This window comes from Pipistrellus hanaki, assembly GCF_964339955.1.
Source record: "Pipistrellus hanaki genome assembly, chromosome: 8".
In the NCBI taxonomy this organism is placed as follows: domain Eukaryota; kingdom Metazoa; phylum Chordata; class Mammalia; order Chiroptera; family Vespertilionidae; genus Pipistrellus; species Pipistrellus hanaki.
Window position 1 is genome coordinate 52873490 of NC_140510.1, and position 24976 is coordinate 52898465.

Sequence of the window (24976 nt, forward strand, 5' to 3'; positions counted from 1 at the left end):
GCTGCCTGATCCTTTGAGGCAGAAGGTAAGATCTCAGTCACCAGGAGCAAAGGGAGGAAATATTTAATTGTCAACAATTAAGTAGATGACAAGAATGACCCCAGCCTTGGAGAATGAAAGTGACTGTTTCTTACGTTAAAAAAGGAAGAAAAAAAAAAAGCCACAGACCATTTTTAATTAAATGCCAGCTTACCTTACAAAAAAATTGGCTATTTAGAGTTTCAGTGTGTTTAAAAGTTGTAAAATCTGCTCTTGAGTTTTGTAATTCTTAATAACTTGTCTGGATAATTGTGTGGTTTTTAAATGGTTTATTTTGAATAAATACATCATGGTAACTCATAACAACCATAGGTTGGTAGTGGGAATGATTCACAGTAACACCAAAATGATTTACCCATTAAGCAACTGTTGTTCTTGCAGGTGTAAAAACTTTGCTGAGTGAGTTGGCAAAGGGATCGTGACTTTAATAGTAAAACTTTGTCATACTTACATATGTATCTGTATATTTCTGTAAAAATATTGCTCAGTGTCTTCTCTATAAATGAATGTACATTCAAATACAGATATTAGTGGAAGTATATATACATAACTTTTAAGCTACCAGTTTTACTGTTTCTAATCCTGTCTTTACACTGATGGGTGATTTAACTAATGCACCTCGTTTTACTGGGTCTTCCTCGATTAATATAGTCTTATTTAACATGGTTTTATTACAACATTGATGAGGGGCCACGGGAACCTAACTTTTGTTTATATCACCTAGCCTACGGGTACATTGGGTTTTGTTAGATGCTGTTTCGCTTGAAGTAGCAAAACCTACCCACAATGTTAAATGATCCTGGCCTTTTATTACGTTTATTGGCCTGAGTTAATCCCAAAGCAGGCAGGTACACACTTAAATTGTCCCTTTGACCTTTCAGATTGAACTGTATGTTTTGAAGGCAAGTATTGTGTCTGCAGTAGGATCTGAGCTCTGATACATGACCTAATGAACCAGTGTCTGTTACCTCATAGCCCAGTTAATCACTGTTTTGTTATGTGGTTTATCTAAAAGAGCAAGTTAGCTTTTTTATTTTTTATTTTTTTTAGAGTATTTACCTAACAGTGAAAGTAAACCAAATATATGTATGTGTGTTTTTAAAACGTGGCAAATTTTTTTTTTAAGGTAAAAAGTTGCAGCTAATTATAGAACCATAGATGAGTAGAGAATGAGTTAGTTCTTTGAATGCGTTTTCCAGTTTTCTCCCTTCACAGGTGAGGAAGGAGTTTCCCCTCCCTGACATCTGATATTAATGGATAGCAGTGGTTCTCCCTCATCTCTCTGAGGGTAGTTATGTTTGTTCCCTCTGATTGGTATCAGCACCTCACTGCAGGAAGGGGCCAGGGCGGGTCAGTGTGGGGAGTTCCTGGAGGGTGGAAGATAGAGATCTATTCTAAATCTTTCCCACTTCACTGTTCCAAAATACTAATAGTCACATTTCATCATCCCAAGGACCTGTGAGGTAGGAGTTTCAATGTTTACTTTTCAGTTAAGAATTATTAAATGTTTTTAAAATGAACTAATGAGTTATTTCATTTTATGTATGGGTTACTTTTTTTTTTAACAGTTAAAACTTGGTATTTATTTAAATTTTAACATATTAACTATGATATAATGCTAGCATAGAGAGTTGGATTTTTGTTAGTTTTCTTTTTCCCCCACTGTTTATTTTTTATTTATTAAATTATTATCTGTGTACATATCTTACCAGTCCCCCCTCTCCCAAAGCTGTTTTATAATATAGCTTTAAATCTCAAAACACCGAGACCAAGTTATTTTGTCATTTTGGTTTAGTGGGGGCCTTGGGTGTTTTTTTGTTTTGTTTTTTATAATTTTTATTATGAAAAGTTTTAAGCTTACAGAAAATAGTGTAATGAACACCCACTATCCGTCACTCACCTAGCATTGTTGAGCCGTAGTTAATTCAACGAAAGGCAACCTGTAGCAAATGACCAGAACTCTACCTGGAATTGAAACCATTGAATAGGAAAAATCATACCACATAAATGTAAATTCTGTGTGTGTGTCATAGTTTTCTGTGGTGCACACCATCTGGAATGTGACTGCTTTCCTCTGCATACCCATGAGTAATAACAAAACATAATAAGCTGTGAAATTCAGCCATTATCACTAATGTGTCAGTTTCTGACTTCAACAAAGAAATTGATGATTTTGCTGAGTAAGTTGGCAAAAGGATCCTGACTTTAATAGTTTCATTAGTAAAATATGACCTTCAGACCTTTTACTGAAAGGGCCTTTTTCTTTCCATCAGTTTATGGGGTTTGTGGTGACAGGAGAGAAGGGGTTAGATGATTGATTGATTGACCACTTTTTGCCAGGAGAAGCTTCTTGAAGGATAATATGCTGAGGATACATATTCACTAAAGTCATATTGTTTTGTGACTAATTTTGTAAATCTAAGGGACATAATGTTCTATATTAAAAATGAGCTTATAATTTTTAAGAGCTTATAATTTTTATCATTTTAGTGTGCATAAATTGAGATTTCTAGAATATAATTAAAGAGACATTTGCATTTCTTTTATAATTTCTGGCCTATTTGATATAAAACTCTTTGATGTAGGGTAGGCCTAAATAGAGACTAATAATAGACCTTTTGTTGATTATAAAAGGAAAATGCATTTTATTTCCTTGCACACAACACAATGGTTTTCCTGTTGAACTTATGTCTGCTGCTTTGAAGAATATTTTATAATATTTCAATAACAGAATACTAGAAACTGTTTTATATGTGATTTATAGGTGATGGTTTTAAATGGCCAGTGTGCTTTCAGTCTTCAAAAGCGTCCTGAACGGACTCATGGAACTGTTTTAGAACAAAGATAAAACAAATCAGACCCATTTTTAAATTAATAATAGCATCTTTAACCTCTGGCCTTTTTTTTTTTTTTTTTTTTTTTTCATGTTGATCATTCCACTCTGATTCAAATGGGTTATTTCTTTTTCTTGAATGGATTCATAGCTTGAAATACCAGTGTTCTACCCAAAACCTGTTTGCTATTTGCTCTCTGATTTTTTTCATTATTGAAATCCCCACATGTTTGGCTAGTTTGCCCACATTACTAGGATGTCATTTATTATTTTAAACACTAATCATTACAGGGGTTAAAGTGTTGGAAATTAGTATTCCCCCCACCGATGGGCCCCATGTTCCATCTTAGTATAGAGTTACTTATGTTAGAATAGAGGGTGTGGCAAATAAGGAATCTGAAAATTCCTAAATTTTGTAGTTGTACAAGTGGTAGTTGGGGGTAGGGGGAGAGAGTGTAAGAGACAACCTTTGTGGGTTTGATACCTTCTTTGGACAGAGTTTTCAGGGAAGATTTGTGGTTAAGTGTCTTTCAACATTTTAGTTCTGTAATGAAACCTGCTTTTCCACTTAGCAACTCCCAAGTTATATGTCTTAAAAGATCAATTATGTCTGGACAAAGAAGTCTTACACACAGATTTGACGCCTGAAATTTGTGGGATTTTAATGTAATTTTGCAATGGGAGCATAATGTGCCATTTTTCAAAGATGCAGGATCCGGGCCTGCCTCGGTGGGTTCAGCCATGCTGCAAGGACTCTGCTAGCATTCCTCCTGGTGCTGAGCAGTTTGAAGTTTAACACGGAGAGAACTTTTTGTTATGGGTCTGTTTTTCATATGATAGCAACTTTTTAAAGTTGGTTTATACATGTAGTCATTTCTCTTTGCTAGTTAGAAACTTGCACTCCTGTTGTTAACTTGAAAGTAATTTTGAGATAAGATATTGTGCAATTTTTAAAGATGTGAAGCTTTGGTACCCTTTTTGTTAGGTTGATTTGTTGAATAAATGATTGTTAGAAAGGGATTCTTTGCCCTAGATTCTTTTAAGTTTTAATCACTTAAAACTCTTTTTTTAGGTTCAAAGTACGGAGGAAGAAGCACCTCATGTTCCAGCCACTTACCAGTTAAGTCTTGGTAAGTCGAAAAGAGGTAAGTAGACCACGGTCCACAAATCCCAAGCACATGACCGAAGGGTAGTCTTTTGGTTGGGAAAAAGGGTTTTGTCTACCAGTATTTGTAGAAGATAATACTGTAAAACAATAATTAAGAAACACAAGTATTCATGCTTCATTATGGTTTGGATATAGAATTTTTTGTGTTCTTCTCGAAGACTATTGCTCTTATAAAAAATTTTAGTTTGCTTATTCTGCAAAGATCTCATTATAAATATTTTTCAGTTCTGCATAGGACTAGGTGGGAAGTGATAGAGCAGCAGATTCAAGCCTACGTTTTTATGTGGTTATGATTGAAATATACACCTGTATTCCCCCTCTGGTTTTCATTATTTAAATATGGCTCCTATGTCTGATACATGAATATGCCTCTGGCAAAAAAAAAAAAAGCCCAATGTCTCAGCAGTAGCTAGTTAAATTAAATTCAAACTATGGATCAAAGGTGAGTGGCTGTAGATGTCATTCTTCTCTTGAATTATTAATTATTGACCAAAGGACCTTTGAGTCCATTTCTTTCACTTTTCATTTACAACACAAAAAGCGTGTCTGATCTTCTTTAAAGTCACAAAGCTTTTGAGATTTAGAGAAAAAGAGAGAGAAAGTCAAGAAGTTAAAATGACCGCTGAAGGTAGGACTGTTTATTTTTAAAACTTGACCCATGCCGAACCACCCTGCTTTTTTTAAGCAAAGATTCATATGTATGTTTCTAGAATAGGAAATTACATGTTTGTTTTCTGATCTCTGAAATGACTTTGTAAGAGATGATTTGCATAGAATTTTTCTTTTATTCCAATATGGTACTAAGAAACAAGAGCTCCACTTACTACAATAGATTACTGTAGTTCCCGTTAGACACAGAACAAATTTTACTATTTAATTTTCTTCCCCATGTAAATCCATAATGTATGTACTTCTGAGCTGTGAGGAAGAGTTCATAGGAATCTCTGTTTGAGATAGGTAGACAAGGGGTACATTGTGTCAAAAGGGATAATATAGTATCTTTGACCTTTAAGTTTTTTTTCATATTGGTCATTCCACTCTCATGCCTATGAAGTATATTTCTTATTCTTGAATGGCTTCATAGCTCAAAACTTTGAGGATTCTACCTAAAACCTGCTTGCTGTTTGTTCTCTGATTTGTTCAAGATTGAAATCCCTTATGTTTGGCTGGTTTGCCCACATTACTAGGATGTGGGCAAATTTTATACATTTAAATAAAAACAGTATAATTTAAGATCTTCCAAGAGTAAGCTTCCTGTGGTAGGAAAGATGGAATGTGGTTTGTATTCACATCCGGGTTTCTTCCTCTTATTGACTTGTGCTGTTTTATTTCTGTTGGCATACGTAAGAATGTTAACGTTTTTATGAGTCACATTTTTATAAATTAATAGTAAAATGGTTTTGTGTGTCCATGAGAGGGAGAGCGGACAATACAGTGTTTTAATCATTTTTGAAGGTAGCCTATCAAATTTTGATAACGCAAACATGTGAGTATCTTAGATTAATCACAATTGCAGAATTAGAATCACTGGTAATGTGTTTATTTTGCAACTTTAGTAAAAATGCATGTAATGTCTGTATAAAAATATTCCACACTTTTGCTAATAGGACGTTGGAGATTACAATGATCTTAAACTCGAATCCTGCCTTGGGATTTACATACTGAAGCCAGAGCGGCTTAGTGACTCAACTCATGTCACAAGCTAACATTCCATAATTATTCCGAGAGCAGTGCAAAACTTTCCTTAGTACAGAGGCGAAACAATATTTCCTTAAGTCTGGCAGAGCAGACAGGTGTTCTGTTTTGTTTCTTTATGATACTAGTCAAATACAATGTCCAGATGTTTTGTTCTCACTTTAGTTTGCTCTAACTTCCCAGTTTTTAAGTTAGAAAAACCTTATGTCTTCTGTTAGACCAGGGGTCTCTTTCTTTTAAGCTCCACCTTTTTTCTTTGGAGAGTAATGCATTTTCTTTTTCTTTTCTTTTTTTTAAAAAATATATTTTATTTTTTTACAGAGAGGAAGAGAGAGGGATAGAGAATTAGAAACATCTATGAGAGAGAATCATCGATCAGCTGCCTCCTGCACACCCCCCACTGGGGATGTGCTGCAACCAAGGTACATGCCGTTGACTGGAATGGAACCTGGGACCTTTCAGTCTGCAGGCTGATGCTCTATCCACTGAGCCAAACCGGTTTCAGCAGTGCAGTGCATTTTCTGAAACAGAAATGTCTGACTCAAGAGCCTAGATTGTGATTTTTAGGTTACAGAATAGTTTTCCCTGCATTGCACTTAGTTCCTAAAGTGAGCGAGCCGGTAAGATAGAGAGGAGGATTATTCTGTCTTGCAGAGGAGAGACGTCATGGCTTTCAGGAATAAGCAGAGGCTTGAACCCAGGCCTCTTTGTTCTTCCCTCTGCCTGACACCAGCTCTGAAGACTGAGCATTCTGCAGTCTGACCTGGCCTGTGTGAACTCAGACAGGCTCACCAAGGAGAGGTCAGCTCTGCACCGGCTGCTCCGCTGCAGATAAAATGGATCTTAGCAGAGAGGCCCTGAGTGTGGCTGGGCACTCAGGTTTCCCTGCACTCACTGGCAGCTTTTTTACTTAAATTAGCAAAATCTGGCAGCTTTTGACATTACAGCGATCTTAATCTCACATCCCAACCAGATAGGCAGTTTCACTTCTAAATCCTTTAGGAGATTGCTTAATTATATTGTTGCTTTAAGAAGATAGTTCTCATTCATTCATTCAGCAAACATTTTTTTTTTCCTTTTTTAATTGTTAGCTTTTGCTAGATACTGGGATACAAAGAAAAATAAATGAGGTTCCTGCCTTCAGAGACCTTAAAAAAAGGACATACAGACACATAATTTAGGTGATAACTGCTGTAAACATAAGATGTTAATTGTCTTCTCCGTTAACGTAATGCATAATGAGTACCTTTGGTAATTAACAGCTTATTCCAGTTCAGTTTCACAATGATTCCAGTTTACCTAGACTTCTCAAAGGATATTAGTCAGTTTCTTATATTACATTATGCAGTATCATTAACTTCCAAACGATATTGCAGAACTATTCTAAATTAATGAGGAAAAAATTAACTCCATTCCATGCTACTCTAGGTGAAACGGAGGCTACACTGGGACATTTTTCAAAGTCAGGCAAACTTTAATTGATTTTGGATTTGATTCAAACATATTGTAGAGTTGTTTTTTTTTTTTTTTTTATTTCTAGCATTCAAATATGAAATGAATGTGGATTTGGCAAGCACACTTTACTGAGCCTGCTGCTTTTGAAGTTCTGCAGAACTGTAATCTCACGAAGCGCCTCCCTTAGTAAATGCAGCAGTGATAGAGTCTCTCCCACTGTGGCATTGTAGTGTGGCTGGGCATGTGATTCTGTTTATTGTGCGCAGTTGGCCTTTTTACATACTTAATGTGGGTGTTGGTTTTTTTTTAGGTTATATTAACTGGGAATTAGAGGTTTGGGGCCAAAAACTAAATAGGGTTTTTATAAGATTAACAATATTATGTACGAGTTGAACCTATTTGACTGAGTTTTATGCAGTTGTTAAGAGAAAATTTGTTTCATAACTTACAAATGTTTGCATCATTTAAAACACCACAGATGTTTAGATACCTGCAAACAAGTTATTTAACTTATTGGCCTTAATTGTACTTTTATTTTCTTATTGGGAAAGTAATAGACATTTTTTACACTACATTTAAACTTCTAATTTTACCTACTACATATTTAACCTTTATGTTTTTACATAATAGAAATGGTTTATTTGGGGGATTTTTATTTTTACTGGAGCCAATATTTTAATTCAAGCAGTTGTCCTCCAAGGATAAGACATTAATTGGACTTACCAAAGTACATTATAATTAGAGTTTGATTAGCAACCGAACATTGAGAATTTGTGATCTGATTTAGTTTTTGTTTGAATTTGACTTCACTCCTGTGCTTTGAAGTCACAATTTTTAATAAGCGATGCATATTTTTCTAAGACAGAATCAATGTTTGCATATCTGTTAGGAGTTCATATATGTGTTATAAGATTGTTCTCATTGAAGGCATATTTGGCAGTTTTGTATAACTACACTTCTTTTGGTAGATCACCTGTTACGTACTGCCAGTCAGCATTCTGATAGCAGTGGTTTTGCTGAAGACTCAACAGACTGTGTCTTCATTAATCAACTTCAGGTAAAATTTTCTATGTAGTAAGCACTATGATTAACTTCACATTTACGTGGTTTTTTAAGTAGCTATGTATTTCAAGATTCAATCTGTACGTGGTTTTTTAAGTAGCTATGTATTTCAAGATTCAATCTGTGATATCTTTATTTTAAAAATAACAATAAGAATAAAACATTTGCCGAAACCGGTTTGGCTCAGTGGATAGAGCATCGGCTTGGGGACTGAAGGGTCCCGGGTTCGATTCCGGTCAAGGGCATGTACCTTGGTTGCGGGCACATCCCCAGTAGGGGGTGTGTAAGAGGCAGCTGATCGGTGACTCTCTCTCATCGATGTTTCTAACTTACTATCTCTCTTCCTTCCTCTCTGTGCAAAATCAATAAAATATATTTAAAAAAAAAAAAAAAAAAAAAAAAAAAAAAAAAAAAGAATAAAACATTTTCTGGGATACAGATGTAATCTAAGTGTTTGGCTACTCATTTTAGGTTTCACTAATTCTTCATCTCTGACAAATATGTAACAATAGCAAAAAAACAACTAAACTTCTTTCTTTTTGAACCACCAGTAAATAGGTTATCTTAATCATTATCCTAGCTTGTCTGCTATCAATATTTTTATTATTTTTTACCATCATTGTGTTTTAGTATTTTCCAATAAGCATTTATTTAGTAACCAACATTAAGTGTGGATCTATAGCTTGCTGATCATTATATGACTTTTATATAAGACTATGTTAGATAACCCAAGAGTTAAACACATCTTTATTCTCAAGGAACAAACAGTGTATGTGTTCAGCACACAGAATTTATGTGAAAAGTGTCTAAAACACCTATACACAAATTTTAAATAAAGTTATATTAACAGTAAAAGAGAACCCCCCCAAAAGAACCTTTAGAAACAGCATTGGGGTAGAAATATAAGAGGAGTGTCTATGGTAACTCTGAAAGAATAATTCAGTGGGCAGAAAAATTGGGAGCTGGAGGAGAAACTTTTCAAAGGAAAGCTATGGCCATCAGAGTACAAAGATGAGAATTTGGCTGCTTGGAAATTGAGTAGTTGAGTGAGCAATTCTGATACAGTAAATGAGGCAAAAGTGCGATTGGAGAGGAAATCAACGATAAGGAAGAGAAGATATGAATGTTAACTATCCTTTCAAATGATGATGATAGCTTCAGGGTGATAGATTTTTTTTGTCTTTTTCATATGGCAGAGGCTTAGGGAAGTTTTTAAGGAAGGGCCCTGTGAGAAGAGAATTGGATGCAGAAAAATATGGGATGAAACTTTGGGAAAGTACCCTCATCCTGGGGAGGATGTGATCAGAAGGAAAGGTTGGAGGATTTAGTTTTGAAAAAAGAGACACAGTTTCCTTTCAAAGCGGAGAGGAGGGAATGATGGGAAGAGGCGTGGGGGAGTTTGTAGGTGTTGGGGAGGAAAGCTAAGCAGCTTTTGTCCATTTCCTCTGAGTCAGTGGCATGTGTTGCAAGAAAATGAGATGCGTGTTGAAAAAGGAATTTAAGGGAGTAAAGGTCTGGACTAATCTCGGTGAGAAATTGGAGGGACTGCTGAGGAGGGTGGTGTAAGCAGTCTTGAACAGCACCTCTGTCACAGCAGAGGTGGGAGACCCCAGCATACAGAGGCATTGCATCTCTGGCATTTCATTCATGATGCTTATTTGAATGTTTCTTCGTTCCACCCGTTTTCCTCTCCCAGGTTCACATGGGGAGCAGTGCCGATAGTTGCGACAGCGAGACCACAGTCACTTCGTTGGGTGAAAACCTTGCCACGCCAACAGCGCCTGACCCGCCTTCCTTTAATGACTCTGCCGAGGGGTCTCTCACGCCTGCTCCCAGGGGAAGCGGGAAGGCGGCGGCCGCTGCTGACAAAGGAAGGTCAGATGGCCAGGACTCCCCCCAGGGCGAGGCGGTGGAGGATACAGGAAATGAGGAGTCCACCTGCCGCGCGGGGGACCACGCTCCCGAAGTCACTGAAGTGAAAGAGGACTCCTCTCCTGCACAGCCAGAGGGACTGCCCAGGGGAGAAAGTGCGGAAAGTGATGTGGATAGGAGCACGGAGTGTGAATTTGTGCAGTATACCACCCACCATATTCTGAAATCGCTGGCTTCCATCGAAGCCAAGGGCAGCGAGAAGGGCCCTGAAACTAAAGCCGGGCTTCCCTCTTCCTTGGACAGAGTCAACACAGCCTTGCAAAGAGCTCAGATGAAGATCTGCGGTCTGTCTGGTCAGAGAGTGGGGCGTAGCCTGATCAAATCAAAAGACCTGTTAAAGCAGAGGTACCTGCTTGCCAAAGCCGGCTATCCTCTGCGCAGGTCTCAGTCTTTGCCCACCACCTTGCTGAGCCCCGTGAGGGTCGTGTCCTCGGTCAACGTGCGATTATCCCCAGGAAAGGAGACCAGGTGCAGCCCACCCTCCTTCACCTACAAGTACACCCCCGAGGAGGAGCAGAAATCGGAAAGTGAGGCGGTTGAGCACGACGGCCAGTCTGTCATCAAATCCACTATTTTCATCTCCCCGTCGTCCTCTGGGAAGAAAGACTCGGAAGCCTCACCGAGGGAGGCGAGCCCGGCGGAGGAGTGTCATCATCAGAGGACGCCCACCTGCTCCCTCTATGCTCCGGCGCCCATATCTCAGTCCAGCTGCTCCCTCCACTCTCTGCACTCCGAGTGGCAGGAACGGCCCCTCTGCGAGCACATGAGGACCCTGAGCACCCGCAGCGTCCCCAACATCTCCGGCGCCACCTGCAGTGCCTTCACGCCCCCTCTCGGGTGTTCGTACTCCCACAGACACGCTGCCTACCCGTACCGATCGGGCTCCGGGAACCCCCCTTCTGCCATCGAGATGCAGCTGCGAAGAGTGTTGCATGACATTAGAAACTCGCTGCAGAATCTTTCACAGGTATGGGGGAAAAGTGCATCTTCACTTATTCTTTGTTTTATTGGCCTGAGCACCTCCTAATTCACGGAGAGGCTAAGACGCAGTAGGCATGAACCTCCTGTCTTCATTGTCTTCGGTGTCTCCACTGATCTGTACCCTCTCTCCTCCCAGACTCCCTCTTCCCGCCTCAGAAACGACTCTTACTAACGCTGACCAAGGTTAATTTCTCTGCTCAGAACGTCCCATCTAAGAAAAGAGATTTTGTCCATTAATGTCCTTCCTTATGCCTCTGCTCCATTGTTTTTGTCTTAGTCAGATGGTCCTGTTATTTAAAAAAAAAAATCTTCCCTCTCAAGTACTTTCTCTCCTTCTCTCTGCCAGTGGACAGTGTTCACCACCTCTTCTTTCTAAGTGTGCGTGCCCTTGGCCTGCCTGTCGCCGTGTGCTCTGGTTCTGCTCGTAGCTCTCTGACTAAGCTTTCCCCTCCACCTACTGACTCCCGAGGCCGGTCTCCTGGTGCAGCGTTAGTCTGCCTCCACTGGGTCCAAAGCCTGAACTACCCCAGAAAAGGAAAAAAATCAGGTAAACTGTGAATGTGAACTAAAGTAGTCTTATGTGTCTTGTCACTTCAACAACTCTTAGTGGACTGGAAATAATTCCCCCCTAAAAAACTCTGAAAATAAGTAAATCGTCCTCAGGTTTGCCTTTCATATTTTACATTTCCTTTCTGTATCTTTCTGAGCTACTTACATTCAGACAGTTAAGGACACGAAGAAAGTGACTGTCATGCAAGGATCAGAGTGTTCAGCAAGGCGTCAGGAGGCCTAGGGTGTGCATAGTAGGTCTCTCACCATGATGACTGCAGACAGGAAGCCACTGGGAAAGTAAAAACTAAAGTTGTGACTTTTCAAGTTAGGTAGTAATGTGCCTTCTCCAAATGATTTTCAGCCTAACCAGAATGTGGGTGTTTGTCTTCCTGTGTACAAAATGTAGTTCTGTCTATGAGTGAGACATTTAACCTTTCAGCTGTAATTGCGTGACACTGGGGATTCCCAGGGCCCTGTCTCCCTGTGACTTTCTTGCTAGGCCAGCTTGTTCTACCCTGGGTGTGGCCTTCTCATTGATGTCCCTTCAGTTACTCAGTTAATTTCCACTCCCACCTCAGTAGGCAGATGCTCTTCATGACCTGGACTCAGCCTGTATCTCCAGACTTATTCCTTACGTGTGAGCTCCAGCCGTTACTGGACTGCATGCCGGCCCCTAAATAGTTGTGTCAGGTGTCAGCACCGTTGAGGTTGTGTACTCCCCTAATCTGGATTTTTCTATGTTTCTATTGTAACACTCCACCCCAGAAGTATAATTTTTTAAGTTCTTTTTTCTCACTTTTTTACATTATGAGAACACTAAAAGGTCAGGAATGCCTTTTATCTTTTTTCTTCACTGCCTGTAATAGTCACATATAGCAGATGCTCAGACGTCTGAGAATGAGTGATGATGGATTGTTACTCTCTCCATTCAAATCAATAGTTCTGTTATTTCAGAATGACACTTGTTATTTCTTCTGTGGGTTTTGTTTTTCTACTTTCCTAAGGCAAGAGGGAAGTCCTATAAGACATAGATGAGCTATCTGTGTTCCTTTGCTTCCGGCTCATTCCAAATAGACTGGCTTATCCCCGGAACAGATGGGAGAAGTAGGTAGAGTGAGGGACTGATTGATTTGGCTCTTGCTCACAATAGGCAGTTTTGTTTTTACTATTTTTGCCTCAAAGAGAAAGACACGAAGGCCTCCAGTTCATAGCTTTAATACTTCAAATAAATCGGGAACAGTCACTTTGGCGTTGGTTTGTAACCATCCTTTCCCTTTTTTTGAAGCACCCTATGACGAGAGGACCTGATCTTGCTGCTGCCCCGTACAGTCCTCAGAAATCGTCTGTTCTACCTCTTTATGAAGTAAGTTCTTACTGAAATCGCTGTGTGCAAAAAAACCCTCTGTGACTTAGAGGTATAATTTTGTTATGTTGTATTTCAGAATACTTTTCAGGAGCTCCAAGTAATGAGGCGGAGCCTGAATTTGTTTAGAACGCAAATGATGGACCTAGAATTGGCGATGCTGCGTCAGCAAACCATGGTTTATCATCACATGACTGAGGAGGAAAGGTAAAAGTTCATTCTGTCTTAACGTGACTCAAACCTTTTTCTATCCTAAAAAGCATTGCCAACTTTTCTATTTAAAGCTAGATTTTATTTCCGCTGCTGTGTACTCTTTACCTATTTGGTGAACCAGTATAAATAAAACTCCCAAGTACACTTCCCTGCTTCCAGTGCGCTAAGGAAGATAGTGGCTGTCCTCTGTTGTCAGTGTTTGGGGTATTTGTGAGGAAGGCGAGAGAGAGAGAGAGAGAGAGAGAGAGAGAGAGAGAGAGAAAGAGAACAGTTGTCCTGCTGGTCACACCGGCTGGCATTTGCTGTTGCGCCAGTTTCTAGAACTTGGAATTTCACTGCCTTCCGACAGCTGGTGAGGGAATGGTGACTGCATCCCCAGACTGCTTTATTCAGACGTTGTGCCTGACCCCCTGCCGTTAGGTATGAAGTGGACCAGCTCCAGGGTTTGCGAAATTCAGTCCGAATGGAACTCGAAGACCTGGAGCTGCAGCTGGAGGAACGTCTGCTGGGCCTGGAGGAGCAGCTGCGCGCCAGGCATATTCCTTCTCCCTTCCGCTCCTCGGCGCTGATGGTGGGTACCCGGGCGCTGTCAGTAGATCTAGGAAGGATTTGCTTATAGTGTTCCACGTAATTTCAGATACATGCCTTAACTTAACACTTATTTATATGGCATTAGAAGCATGGAGTATGTTTAAGGAATCTTCCCCAAATTAGTTGAATGTACACATTGTGATGACTTTCTTAAATAGTATATTTAGAAATACATTGAAAACTTTTCATCGTAATTTTTAATAATAGAAAGTAAGCAGCAGTACAAAAATTTAGGGGTTTTAAAGGAAAGTCATAGTGGTTAATCTCTGACATTTAGCTTTTAGTTACTGCATGCGATTGTAAAGAACACATATACAATATATTCCACTCAGTTTTTTTTCTTCCTTTCATGTCTTTGAATAACTACTTTCTTTAAGCTTTTCCTCTATTTTGGATCCTTTTCTATTCTTTGTGTGTGTGTGTGTGTGTGTGTGTGTTTAATATATTTTATTGATTTTTTACAGAAAGGAATGGAGAGGGATAGAAAGTTAGAAACATCAATGAGAGAGAGTCATCAATCAGTTGTCTCTTGCACACCCCCCACTGGGGATGTGCCCGCAATCAAGATATATGCCCTTGACCGGAATTGAACCTGGGACCTTTCAGTCCCGACGCTCTATCCACTGAGCCAAAGCGGTTTTGGCAATTCTTTGTTGTTGTTTTTTAAGAAATCACATGAAGTCTTTGTAAAGGCAAAAAACATATACAACAAAGAGAATTAAAAGAAACGCTTTATATTTATAAAAGTACCACTTTTTATACTTCCCATGTTTCTTTTTATCAAATTTGAACTTCAAAAGTTGTAGTCTTATTTTTGCTGATACCTTTGCAGTTGTAGAAAATATTGCTTTGAAATGCCGAAATAGTGAACTTTTCTCTGTTACCGGAACATACTTGATTTATTATAAAAAAGTGAATGATTACCATACACACACACATACATACACACACACACACACACGTGCTCATATGGTAAAATCAATAGAATAGGAATGTGTATGTACACATATGAATGAGTAGCATAGGCTAAGAATATTCTATATCAATGATGACTATCTTTTTTCTATAAAAGGTTTTGATTTATTCTAGAAATGTGTGTTGGTGACAACAGTGTGATGTATGCACTTTCAATCGCAGTAGCACCTTTTATAGGTTCCCATGACATTTGAGGGTGACATAAAGGAATGCATTAGAGTAATAATTAGCTAATTTACTTTATTATAAAACAGTTGCAGTTTGAAAAAAACACACACATGTAAATATATATATTTTTCTTTTTCAGGGGATGTGTGGCAGTAGAAGTGCTGATAACTTGTCTTGCCCTTCTCCATTGAATGTAATGGAACCAGTAAGCCTCTCTCCTTTTAAATCACGGGGGAGGGAATGATAGAACATTTCAAAAACACACAACTTTCCTAGCGTAGATGAAATACTTTCTAAACACAGAATTTGATGAGTTATTTAAATTGATTGGAAGGGAGTTTGGGACTTCTGGAAGTCCCTTGCTACCTTAGGCCACTAGGAAGCCAGTTAATTGCATAACGGATTTATCTTTGTGGCCTACAGGAGATAATGCATTATAAAAACATTTAACTTATACTCCAGGGTAATTGTTCTTTTACAGTCTGATTCCATGTCCTTTCGGTAATTGGATCTCTAAGGAGACTACTTTTTGAGCAAAAGTCTGATTTTTAACATACATTAAACAAATTAGTTAAGCGATTTTGCTTTTCAATAGTTACTCTTCCTCGTAAGTCATTTGGACAACCATATGGTGACAAGTAAAATTTCATCCCACTAGTTGTTCTAGTTACACATTTTATGGCCTGATCTCACTAAGAATTTAAATTTTCTTTGCTGTTGTTGCAAATGAAATTAAGTAGTTACTGAATGAATGCTTTAGAAGAATCATGCCTTACAAGTTAAGTGACTTTAGGCAATATAGCTAGGACTTTAGTTTTTTTAACCAGTGATCTTAATTTCAAGAGAGGATAATTATAATTTTTCTGATCTCCAGGTCACTGAACTGATGCGGGAACAGTCATACCTTAAGTCTGAATTGGGCCTGGGACTTGGAGAAATGAGATTTGACATTCCTCCTGGAGAAAGCTCAGAATCTGTTTTCTCCCAAGCAACATCAGAGTCCTCTTCCGCTTGTTCTAGTCCCTTTCATCCTAATCGAAGAACTGGAGGGCCTTCTGGTGACTCAGCGCGCAAACACAAGGCCCATCGGGCACCAAGCAAGAAAGTGTTCCGCGCATCCGTGGCCCTGACCCCAACTGCGCCTTCTAGAACAGGCTCTGTGCATTCGCCTCCAGAGGGGGAAAGTTCTGAGGACGTGGGCGCAGCTGAAGAACACTTAGAGGCTGTAGGACCTAAATCCGACGGGGAAGAAGGGTATGGAAAAGTCCCATTGATGCCAGCTGCTGAGGAAATGCATAAAAACGTAGAGCAAGATGAATTGCAGCAAGTCATACGGGAGGTGAGTAAAACCCATGCTTAATTTATTTTGTGGTATATGTTGGAGGATGTTTTATTTAAACATTATTTCTAATATATCCCTTTGATTCACTGTATTCAGTAATTTTCATAGAGCTTTTAAGTTAACCTTCTCTTTGGTCCATCTTACATCGATTACAATATTTTTTTAATATTTGTAATGGCATTTCTATAAATCCCATACTATAGTGTGGAATAATTGCAATTCTGTATTATTCACTCTGGGGAAGAAGGTACGTTTAGAGTTTGAAATAGATAAACATGTGACGTGCTCTTTAGACTGTTTCTGCATTTGTAAAATGAGAGATTACAATTTAGGTCTCTTCCAGGATATTATGTCATTTTTATAATGTCAACTTACATGGGAAGGTGGTGTTGTGACTTTAATAAGTATAATTAATTTGGTCTGTTTGGTTTAATGGGTGGAGAAATATAGAAATTATATGAGTTGCTCAAAGACAGAAATACAGAATGAAAAGGTTTATCCTGAAGGATGACAGTGGTCAAACCTGATTAACCATGGTTCTAGTAACCAAAAGGACCACAAAAAAATTAGGAAGGTGAGTAGTCAGAGGTCAAATGTTAATTTAGAAAATTAACAGAATACCTGTTTTGGCACTAGGATCAGGTAGAAAGAAAGAATTGTATATATTTTTTTAAAAGGGAGCCCTAGCTAGTTTTAGTCTGCATGCAGACTAAAGGGTGTCCTGGGTTTGATTCCAGTCAAGGGCACATGCCTAGGTTAAGGGCTCAATCCCCAGTAGGGGACTTGTAGGAGGCAGCCATTCAATAATTCTCTCTCATCGTTGATGTTTCTATCTCTCTTCCTCTCCCTTCCTCTCTGAAATCAATGAAAATATATTTAAAAAGCAACAACAAACAAAAAAAGGGAGATCAAGTTGTTTCCTAATTCAGTCATGTTTGAGACAAACGCACATTTTCAGAACAAGCATTATAGCAGGAGAGACTGGATGTATATACTTTCTTTTCCTGACATGATATATTAAAATTTGAAAAATCTTAATTCTATAAAGTTATTTGTCTTACAGATGTAGTTATTTTTATAAGTTGGTTGTGGCCAACTAGTGTTTATCAAGCTCTGTGTGTGCAACTTTCTCAGGTATGACCGATTATCAACTATTATTATTTGTATGTGATGACCTGATGTGTGCTGTGTAATTCCTTAGAAGTAAGTGATTCATAGACGAGAGCATTGATCTTTGACATAGAATATAGCATATAGGAAGTTGGTGGTGTTCTCTTGGTTCTAGAGAATTACTTAGACATCTATAAGAACCTCCCATGGAATGTAGATTTTATAATTTGAAGATATTTAAACTGACATGCAAGGCAAATGCTTCAAAACTGCTCAGAATTTGTTATTAAAACTGTTACTTAGACACTCCCTAAGTCAGAATTTGGCATGTTTGGAGGAAATGGGCTTAACATTTATCGGCTTACTGTCTACAAAAAAAAAAAAAAAAAAGCAACTACTAAACAAAATGTATAGATCAAACAGTGTGAAAGAGGAATATTGGTGTATTTAAGAAAATTAAGCTGCCCTGGCCCGTAGGCTCCATTGTTTGGGCGTCATCCCATGCCCCAAAGGCTGCTAGTTGGATTCTTGGTCAGGGCAGGTGCCCAGGTTTGGGCTTGAGGCCTGGTGGGGTGTGAGCAGGAGGCAGCCATTCCCAGTCAGTGTTACACTCAGACCCTGGTGTTTCTTTTGTCTCCTTCCCTGTCTCTCTAAATATCAATAAACTACTTTAAAAAGGAAAACTATTTTGAAGCACTTTAATTTCAAATCCATACACTTTTCACCTAAATACACTTGGTACTGAATTCCAATTTTTTTTTAAAAAGCTTATGGTTTTAGGTACCAAGAAAGTTAAGTGAGATTCCATCTTCCAGTAAATTCTGGGCCCCTAACCCATTAACAAAGCCACTATTCAGGAAACAAGCTTTAAGCTTGTGCTGAACAGTTTTGCCGACGAGGATTAAGCATGTTTGGCAGACACTTTCAGGGAAGTTTTCTTACTGCACTCTTGGGTGCGTGAAAACAACGATGTCTGTCAGGCCTTTGTTTCCATCGTTTCGCCATATCTGAAGTTTTTAGAACGAGTGCTTTCATTACTTATAATGTGTTAGTGCAGTGGGATTCTTCTTTGGAAGGACAGGATAGGAAGTCCTTTCAAACACACGTTTCATACGCTCATTCAGTAACGAAACTTTAGTCACATTGAAGATGCCCCTAACCTGTGCAGGTTGTGTGTGTTGTAGAGGGGCAAAGGACACTCCGGGCATTTTCCCTGGTGGTCCGTGATGTATGTAGTCAGCAGCCTGAGCTGTTCATTTGCTTTTCTTTGAAGTAAACAAATGAATAAGATTACCGAATAGAATGAGTGAACATGTGCCCACGCTATCCAACGCAACCAAATTAAATACGTCAAAAGCGTAAACACAGGTTGCTTTGTGTTCAGAGAGTTGTTCTCGGTTTATTCAAGTTCCTAGGCTTGGCTCATGCCTTTTACTGTCTTCACTACAGTTCACCTGACATGCTTTAAACATGTATTTTGGTAAATCCCCAACTTGACTGTGTTCTGACTATTATAACGTGTGTTAGTGATCTCTGGATAGAATGTCTGCCACGAAGTTCGCACACAGTAGATGCGTGTTGGATGGATGCGTTGCCCCGCACGTCAGACTGGCTGTCGGTGTGTGTATGAGCCAGGGAGCTTGCCTTTCTTAATCTCCAGTAACCTGTCTTCAGCCTGTCCCACTTTTTGGAAATTGTGCTCATAAAAGCAACTTGACCACTCATCCCAGCGTTTTCTCACTCCTAGCCCTTCCATCCTCTCTAGCATGGAGGATTTTAGAACTTATTTGTCTGTACATTAATTCTTTCAATAAATTGTTAAAGGCATTTGATTCTTTTCAGTGCTAGTCTGTAGTCCCTTTTCCCCCTACTTCCTGTTTCCTTTTGTGTGTGATATATGGTCTCTCATTCTTGCTCTCTTTCCCTGTCTCTCTCCCTCTGACTCTCTCGCTCTGTCATTGATTCATTCAGACATTTATTGAGCACTTATTTCATGCCAGGATACATTGATAAATGAGGCCCAACCCTGCCCCTGAAGTAGCTCACAATAAACACTTTCCATTTGGCCTCACCCTTTCTATTCTAATTTCCCAATTTCCACTCCCTCGCAGGAACTAGCTTGTCAGCCAGGCTCCTTTTGGCTTGCACCCTCTTATCCAGGGTGCTCTTGCTACAATTTTCTGTTCTGTCTTCTGAAATCACCTGTCCTTTTTCATGATCTGCTACATTAAAGTCCGCCATTCTCTGAGATGTTTTTTATTTTTATTTTTATTTTCTCCTCTCCTAGCCCAAAGTGGTCTCTCATTTTTCACAATTTGTTCTGTTCTTGTGTCATTAGTGAATGAACAAATTACTTTTCCTTGTATATTTTAGGAAACACTATTGATTGTGTGCCCATCTAGATAATGATATCCTTGATGATGGGGACTTTTATGCTTTACTCCAGTAATGCCTATACTCCCCAGATACTCTGGCACACTTTTTTGGTTTGTAAATAATACTCTTTGACAAGTTTGTCTTTTGAATGCTGAAGAAGGACAAGACTTAATAAAATGGCATGATGGCATCAGACAAGGGAACTGGGAAGACTCTGCTGCTCATTGTCTCCTGTAAATACAGGTGTGCAGTGGTTTTGATTCAGCACACATTGTGTTTGGGCTTGCATAGTGTGGCTAAGAGATTCTGGTTTTCATAATATTTGTGTTTTACATGTATTTGTTTGTTTTTTTTTTAAATGAATATGAGATGCTACGAACTTCAAAAACTTTTGGTGATGTTTAAAGTTTAGAATATTGGTAGAAAATAGAATGAGAAGCTCATATTTATTTGGATATATTCCTGTGAAGATGGTTGATAGCTATGGAGCATTTGTTCCTATGTATACTTGTATATAAATCTATGTATTGTGCATGTACCAGCCAGGTTTTAAATATATATATATATACACACACACACTGTATTTTCCGGCGTATAAGACGACTTTTGAAACAAAAAAGTCAACTGAAAATCGGGGGTCATCTTATACGCCAAGTATATCCCGAAAATAGGCGAATATAGGCTTAAACCTATGTTATAACTGTAAAATTAGGGGGTCGTCTTATACGCCAGGTCATCCTTTCCATTGACTTTTTTCGGTTCAAAAGTCGTCTTATACGCCGGAAAATACGGTGTGTGTATATATATATATATATATATATATATATATATATATATATTATTGATTTCAGAGAGAAAGGGAGAGGGAGAGAGATAGAACCATCAGTGAAGGAGAATCATTGTTTGGCTGCCTCCTGCACACCCCCTACTGGGCCCACAATCTAGGCATTTGCCCTTACCACCAACCACTCCTGAGCCACACTGGCCGGGCTGTACCAGTTTTGCATGACAGATTAATTCAGAGCTATTTTTGGAAAGACTTCAGTTGGAATGAGTTCAGGATGTACTTAGAAACATTTTAGGAAATAGATCAGCCTCACAGGAAACTGTGGAAATGTAGAATTTTTAAAAGCTGGGTGAGAGTGTCTCCAGTGCTAATTTAGGAAGGCATTATCAGTTTACTTCAGGAAATGCACATTTACAGTCTTTCCAGAGGGCTGTTTGGAGGAGATGGTATATCATAAGAGAGAAAAAGGCACGGATAGGCATGGGTAGTGTTCAGGCATCTGGAGAAGAAAACCTTGATGAAATTGTCATTGTCATACTTTTATTTGCACTTTCCACTAATAAAAGAGATGTATTGATATATCTTTTCTTGAAGCTAAAGTTTTAGGCAGTTGACAAACATACCGTACAACTAAAGAAAAATTATTTTTTAGAGTTTATGGTCATTTATTTTCATGTTTTAAAGTAATCTGTGCTACATGATCACTTCTTTCCACTTAAAATATGCATGTTACATTTAGAACAATATATAACAATATCACTCCACTTTCAGACCATATACTTGTCTATTGTTTTGCCATTAATGGACTTTCATAACAATGAGAACACTTGAGCTTCCGGCTGACTACGATACAAAGGTGGACATTAATCAGAAACATAAAAGTGAAACTAACATTTAATCACTTCTTCCAGGTTATCTTGTGTCGTGAAGCAAATTATTTAAAAGACAGTTTTTAATATATAAAAGAATTACCTTTTTAATGTTCTCAACTTAAGAAACGTGATATTTTGTAATGTAGTTGTCTGAATTTTGGACCGACCAGACCTAGAAGTCGGGTCTGAGTTAGAGGGGAGATGAATGTGATTGCCCTCGCCCTCCGTAGTGCATCAAATTTCACGTGAATGTTGCCACTTTCCTTATGGTTTAGTCGATTACAGAAATGAAATGCTATTTATGTTTTTTTGGAAACAAAAAATGGATGATAGTTACGTTGCCAAATTCTTATTTTCCTTTGTTTCTATTCTAGATTAAAGAGTCTATTGTTGGGGAAATCAGACGGGAAATTGTGAGTGGACTTCTGGCAGCAGTGTCTTCAAGTAAAGCATCAAATTCTAAGCAAGATAGTCATTAAATGGGATTAATAGGTAAATTTACTGATGTTCTTTGTTTAGGTAAATGTAAAATAGTTTTCAATGCTTTGCTTTCTTAGTACACAGGTTTGCTTCTCTAAGAAGTTTTAATTTTTAGAATGTGTGTATTATATTATCCTACAATGTAAAAGCCCCATACAGCCCCTTTTGAAATATAGTCAAAATCTTATAATACTAACCTCCAAGGAATTGTTACACAGAGTGGGACAGAAGTAACTTTACAATTGTTCATACAAAAAATAATACAAGATTTACCTCTGTGTTTATCATTCTCACAACTGTAAACCTACTTTCACCCCATCCTGTATTATGTCATTTTACTGAAAATTAATTATAGTAAACAAATTCTGAAATTGGGGAAATCAGGACCTTCAAACCTGAGTCTTATTTTAACTGCATTGGTTGTAATGGTTTTTTAGATATACAATTTATGGGCCACAATTTTAAGAATTAATCTTAAACCTTAACTGGTTTGCTCAGTGGATAGAGCATCGGCCTGCAGACTGAAGGGTCCCAGGTTCAATTCCAGTCAAGGGCATGTACCTTGGTTGGGGGCACAGCCCCAGTAGGGGGTGAGCAGGAGGCAACTGATCGATGTTTCTCTTCCATTGATGATATTTCTAACTCTCTATCCCTCTCCCTTCCTCTCTGTAAGAAAAAAGAATCAATAAAATATATATTTTTTTAAAAGAATCAAGAATTCCTAGTATTTTTCTCAATTTTTGCCTTTTAAAGAAGTGTTTCCCATAGTTCCATATCTAGTCATGTCTTAATATATAGCATTGTTTCATATGTTTTAAATATTAAAAGGAAGAACTTTAATTTGTCTCATGACTCGTTACATTTTATAAAATACTTATTAATAGTAATACTCGAATGCTAAAATCAATAATACAATTCAGTAGAATAATGCCAGAACTAAAAATATTCATTTGGTAGAATGTGAGAAACAAATATATAATTTGAAAAAATATATAAATATATATAAATATTTGTAATATAAAATATAAGTATATAATATAAAAATAACTTTTAGCTGTAGAAAATAAGAAAAATAGTTCTATAAACTATTTCATAAAATAACTAACAGGGTCTTTTTTTTTTTTTTTAAATATATTTTATTGATTTTTTACAGAGAGGAAGAGAGGGAGATAGAGAGTTAGAAACATCGATGAGAACCATAGATCAGCTGCCTCCTGCACACCCCCTACCGGGGATGTGCCCGCAACCAAGGTACATGCCCTTGACCAGAATCTAACCTGGGACCTTTTAGTCCGCAGGCAGACACTCTATCCACTGAGCCAAACCGGTCTCAGCTAACAGGGTCTTTTTCAAAGCCAGGGATAAAAGAATTAGCTCTCAGGAAGATGTATAGAGATCACACATTCTCATTTCACTTTTAAATAACCTCTTAGTAATAATATTTGAAAGATTTTGATGTTCTCTTTTTCTTTCCCAGCGTTGGCATGGATCATATTAGCTGAGAAATGTTGGAGTTATGGTATACACTGGTGGAGGTGTTATTTGTGCTTCAGAAGATACTTGCTGCTGAGCTGGGCTGCTGTATACAGTGTACAATGTTTATTTCTTCTGTGCATATCTTTTTTAAAAACAACATACATAGAAACTTAGGCACTTTGCTGACTTTATTTCTCTCCTAAACTGTAGCTATTCAAAAAGCCTAATATTTATTTGTATGTCAATATTTTCCAGTGGATTCCCTATGTAGAATTAATTTTAAAACTTGAAAACTTCCAGATTTAACCAACATATAAATAACATATTTCTGTAGACTAGCTTCCTTAAACACTGACCTCTATGAGGTATTTACTGTGCAATAATAACTGATTTGTTTTTTGAGAGCTTGAAACAACCAATGATTTTCCTTCTACTGCTGTTCATTAGTATCTCTTCCAAGAAGAAAATTTGTTCCATTGTGAAAGTTTGCTCTTAGTTCTTGAGGAAGTTACTAATAGCAGTAAGATAGAATTCTCATATGAGGTTTCCTGCAACTACTTATTGTTCTTACACTGTAAGCATTGTTACTTTACCCAAGACAAATGTTAACTCTATTATAGCTTATCTAGTATTTTTCTTTTGGAAATGTGTCTTATATTAAACACTATGTACTTTTTGCATTGTCCAGATTTCTTTATTGTAAGGAGATGTTTATTCTTCTGTCTTTTCGACTAAATAGAGAATTTCCAAAAATAACGGGGCCTATGACTTGAATGGGTAGAAATAAATAAGCTGTTTTTGTTTTTGTTTTTGTTTTTCAAAATGGAAGTAATTTAGATTTGTTCTCCTTACAGTAGATGGTTTTAGTTCAGTTCAACCATTGAAAACTGTTTGTTTTTGTGGGGGAGGGGAGAGGAAGATGGCTTCCTGTTGTGGTTAAGTATGTGTTAATAAATAAATGTGTAAGGTAACAACCAATGTTACTAGAAATATTCCCTTGGCATTTATAATTTTCAATTGCTAGCCTATTTCTTTGTGTGGAATTTTAATCAAAAGTGGTCGAGATGTTAACAATATTCTTTGAAAAACTAAAAGGTTTATCAATGTTTGAATTATCACACAAAGGCTGATTTCTAAAAAGGAAAAAAAAAAAAATTTTAAAACAATAAAGTATTTATTTTGCCTAACATGTTTTTAAGTGGTTTCTTTTCTGGAACTGCAGCACGAAGAAATTGGATTAGGTTTGATGAGTAATGAATGAAGCCCAAAAGAATTGCAACATATAACTTAATAGGCTAATATTCTCTTTTCCAGAAGAAGTTGAAATGCAGTTTAGACTAGACCACCCCGGAGAAAGATACACACTGGGGCTTTTCGGTCTCATCTAGTTCTGTGGTCCTAATGATTGCCATCTGAGGCAAAATAAAATGTTTCTGTAAAATATACTGTTCAACTATACAAAAAACATTAAAGCGTTGCCTTATTCTGTGATAATATTACCCAGCG

General features: G+C 37.9%; 1 protein-coding gene across 3 annotated transcripts in view; it reads left to right on the top strand.

The window, feature by feature from the left end:
• ITPRID2 (ITPR interacting domain containing 2) overlaps positions 1-24657 on the top strand; it is a 37664-nt gene extending 13007 nt beyond the window's left edge. For 2 of the 3 annotated variants that reach the window (XM_084892575.1, XM_084892574.1), the window contains exons 9-18: positions 3945-4017; positions 8159-8247; positions 9949-11151; positions 13003-13080; positions 13160-13287; positions 13714-13864; positions 15167-15232; positions 15902-16366; positions 21889-22006; positions 23472-24657. In XM_084892575.1, the coding sequence (XP_084748701.1) occupies positions 3945-4017; positions 8159-8247; positions 9949-11151; positions 13003-13080; positions 13160-13287; positions 13714-13864; positions 15167-15232; positions 15902-16366; positions 21889-21993 (2358 nt within the window). In that variant the 3' untranslated portion in view covers positions 21994-22006; positions 23472-24657. The remainder of the gene's footprint in view (positions 1-3944; positions 4018-8158; positions 8248-9948; positions 11152-13002; positions 13081-13159; positions 13288-13713; positions 13865-15166; positions 15233-15901; positions 16367-21888; positions 22007-23471) is intronic. The other variant, XM_084892576.1, reaches the window with a different exon arrangement.
• Positions 24658-24976: the final 319 nt, after the last annotated feature.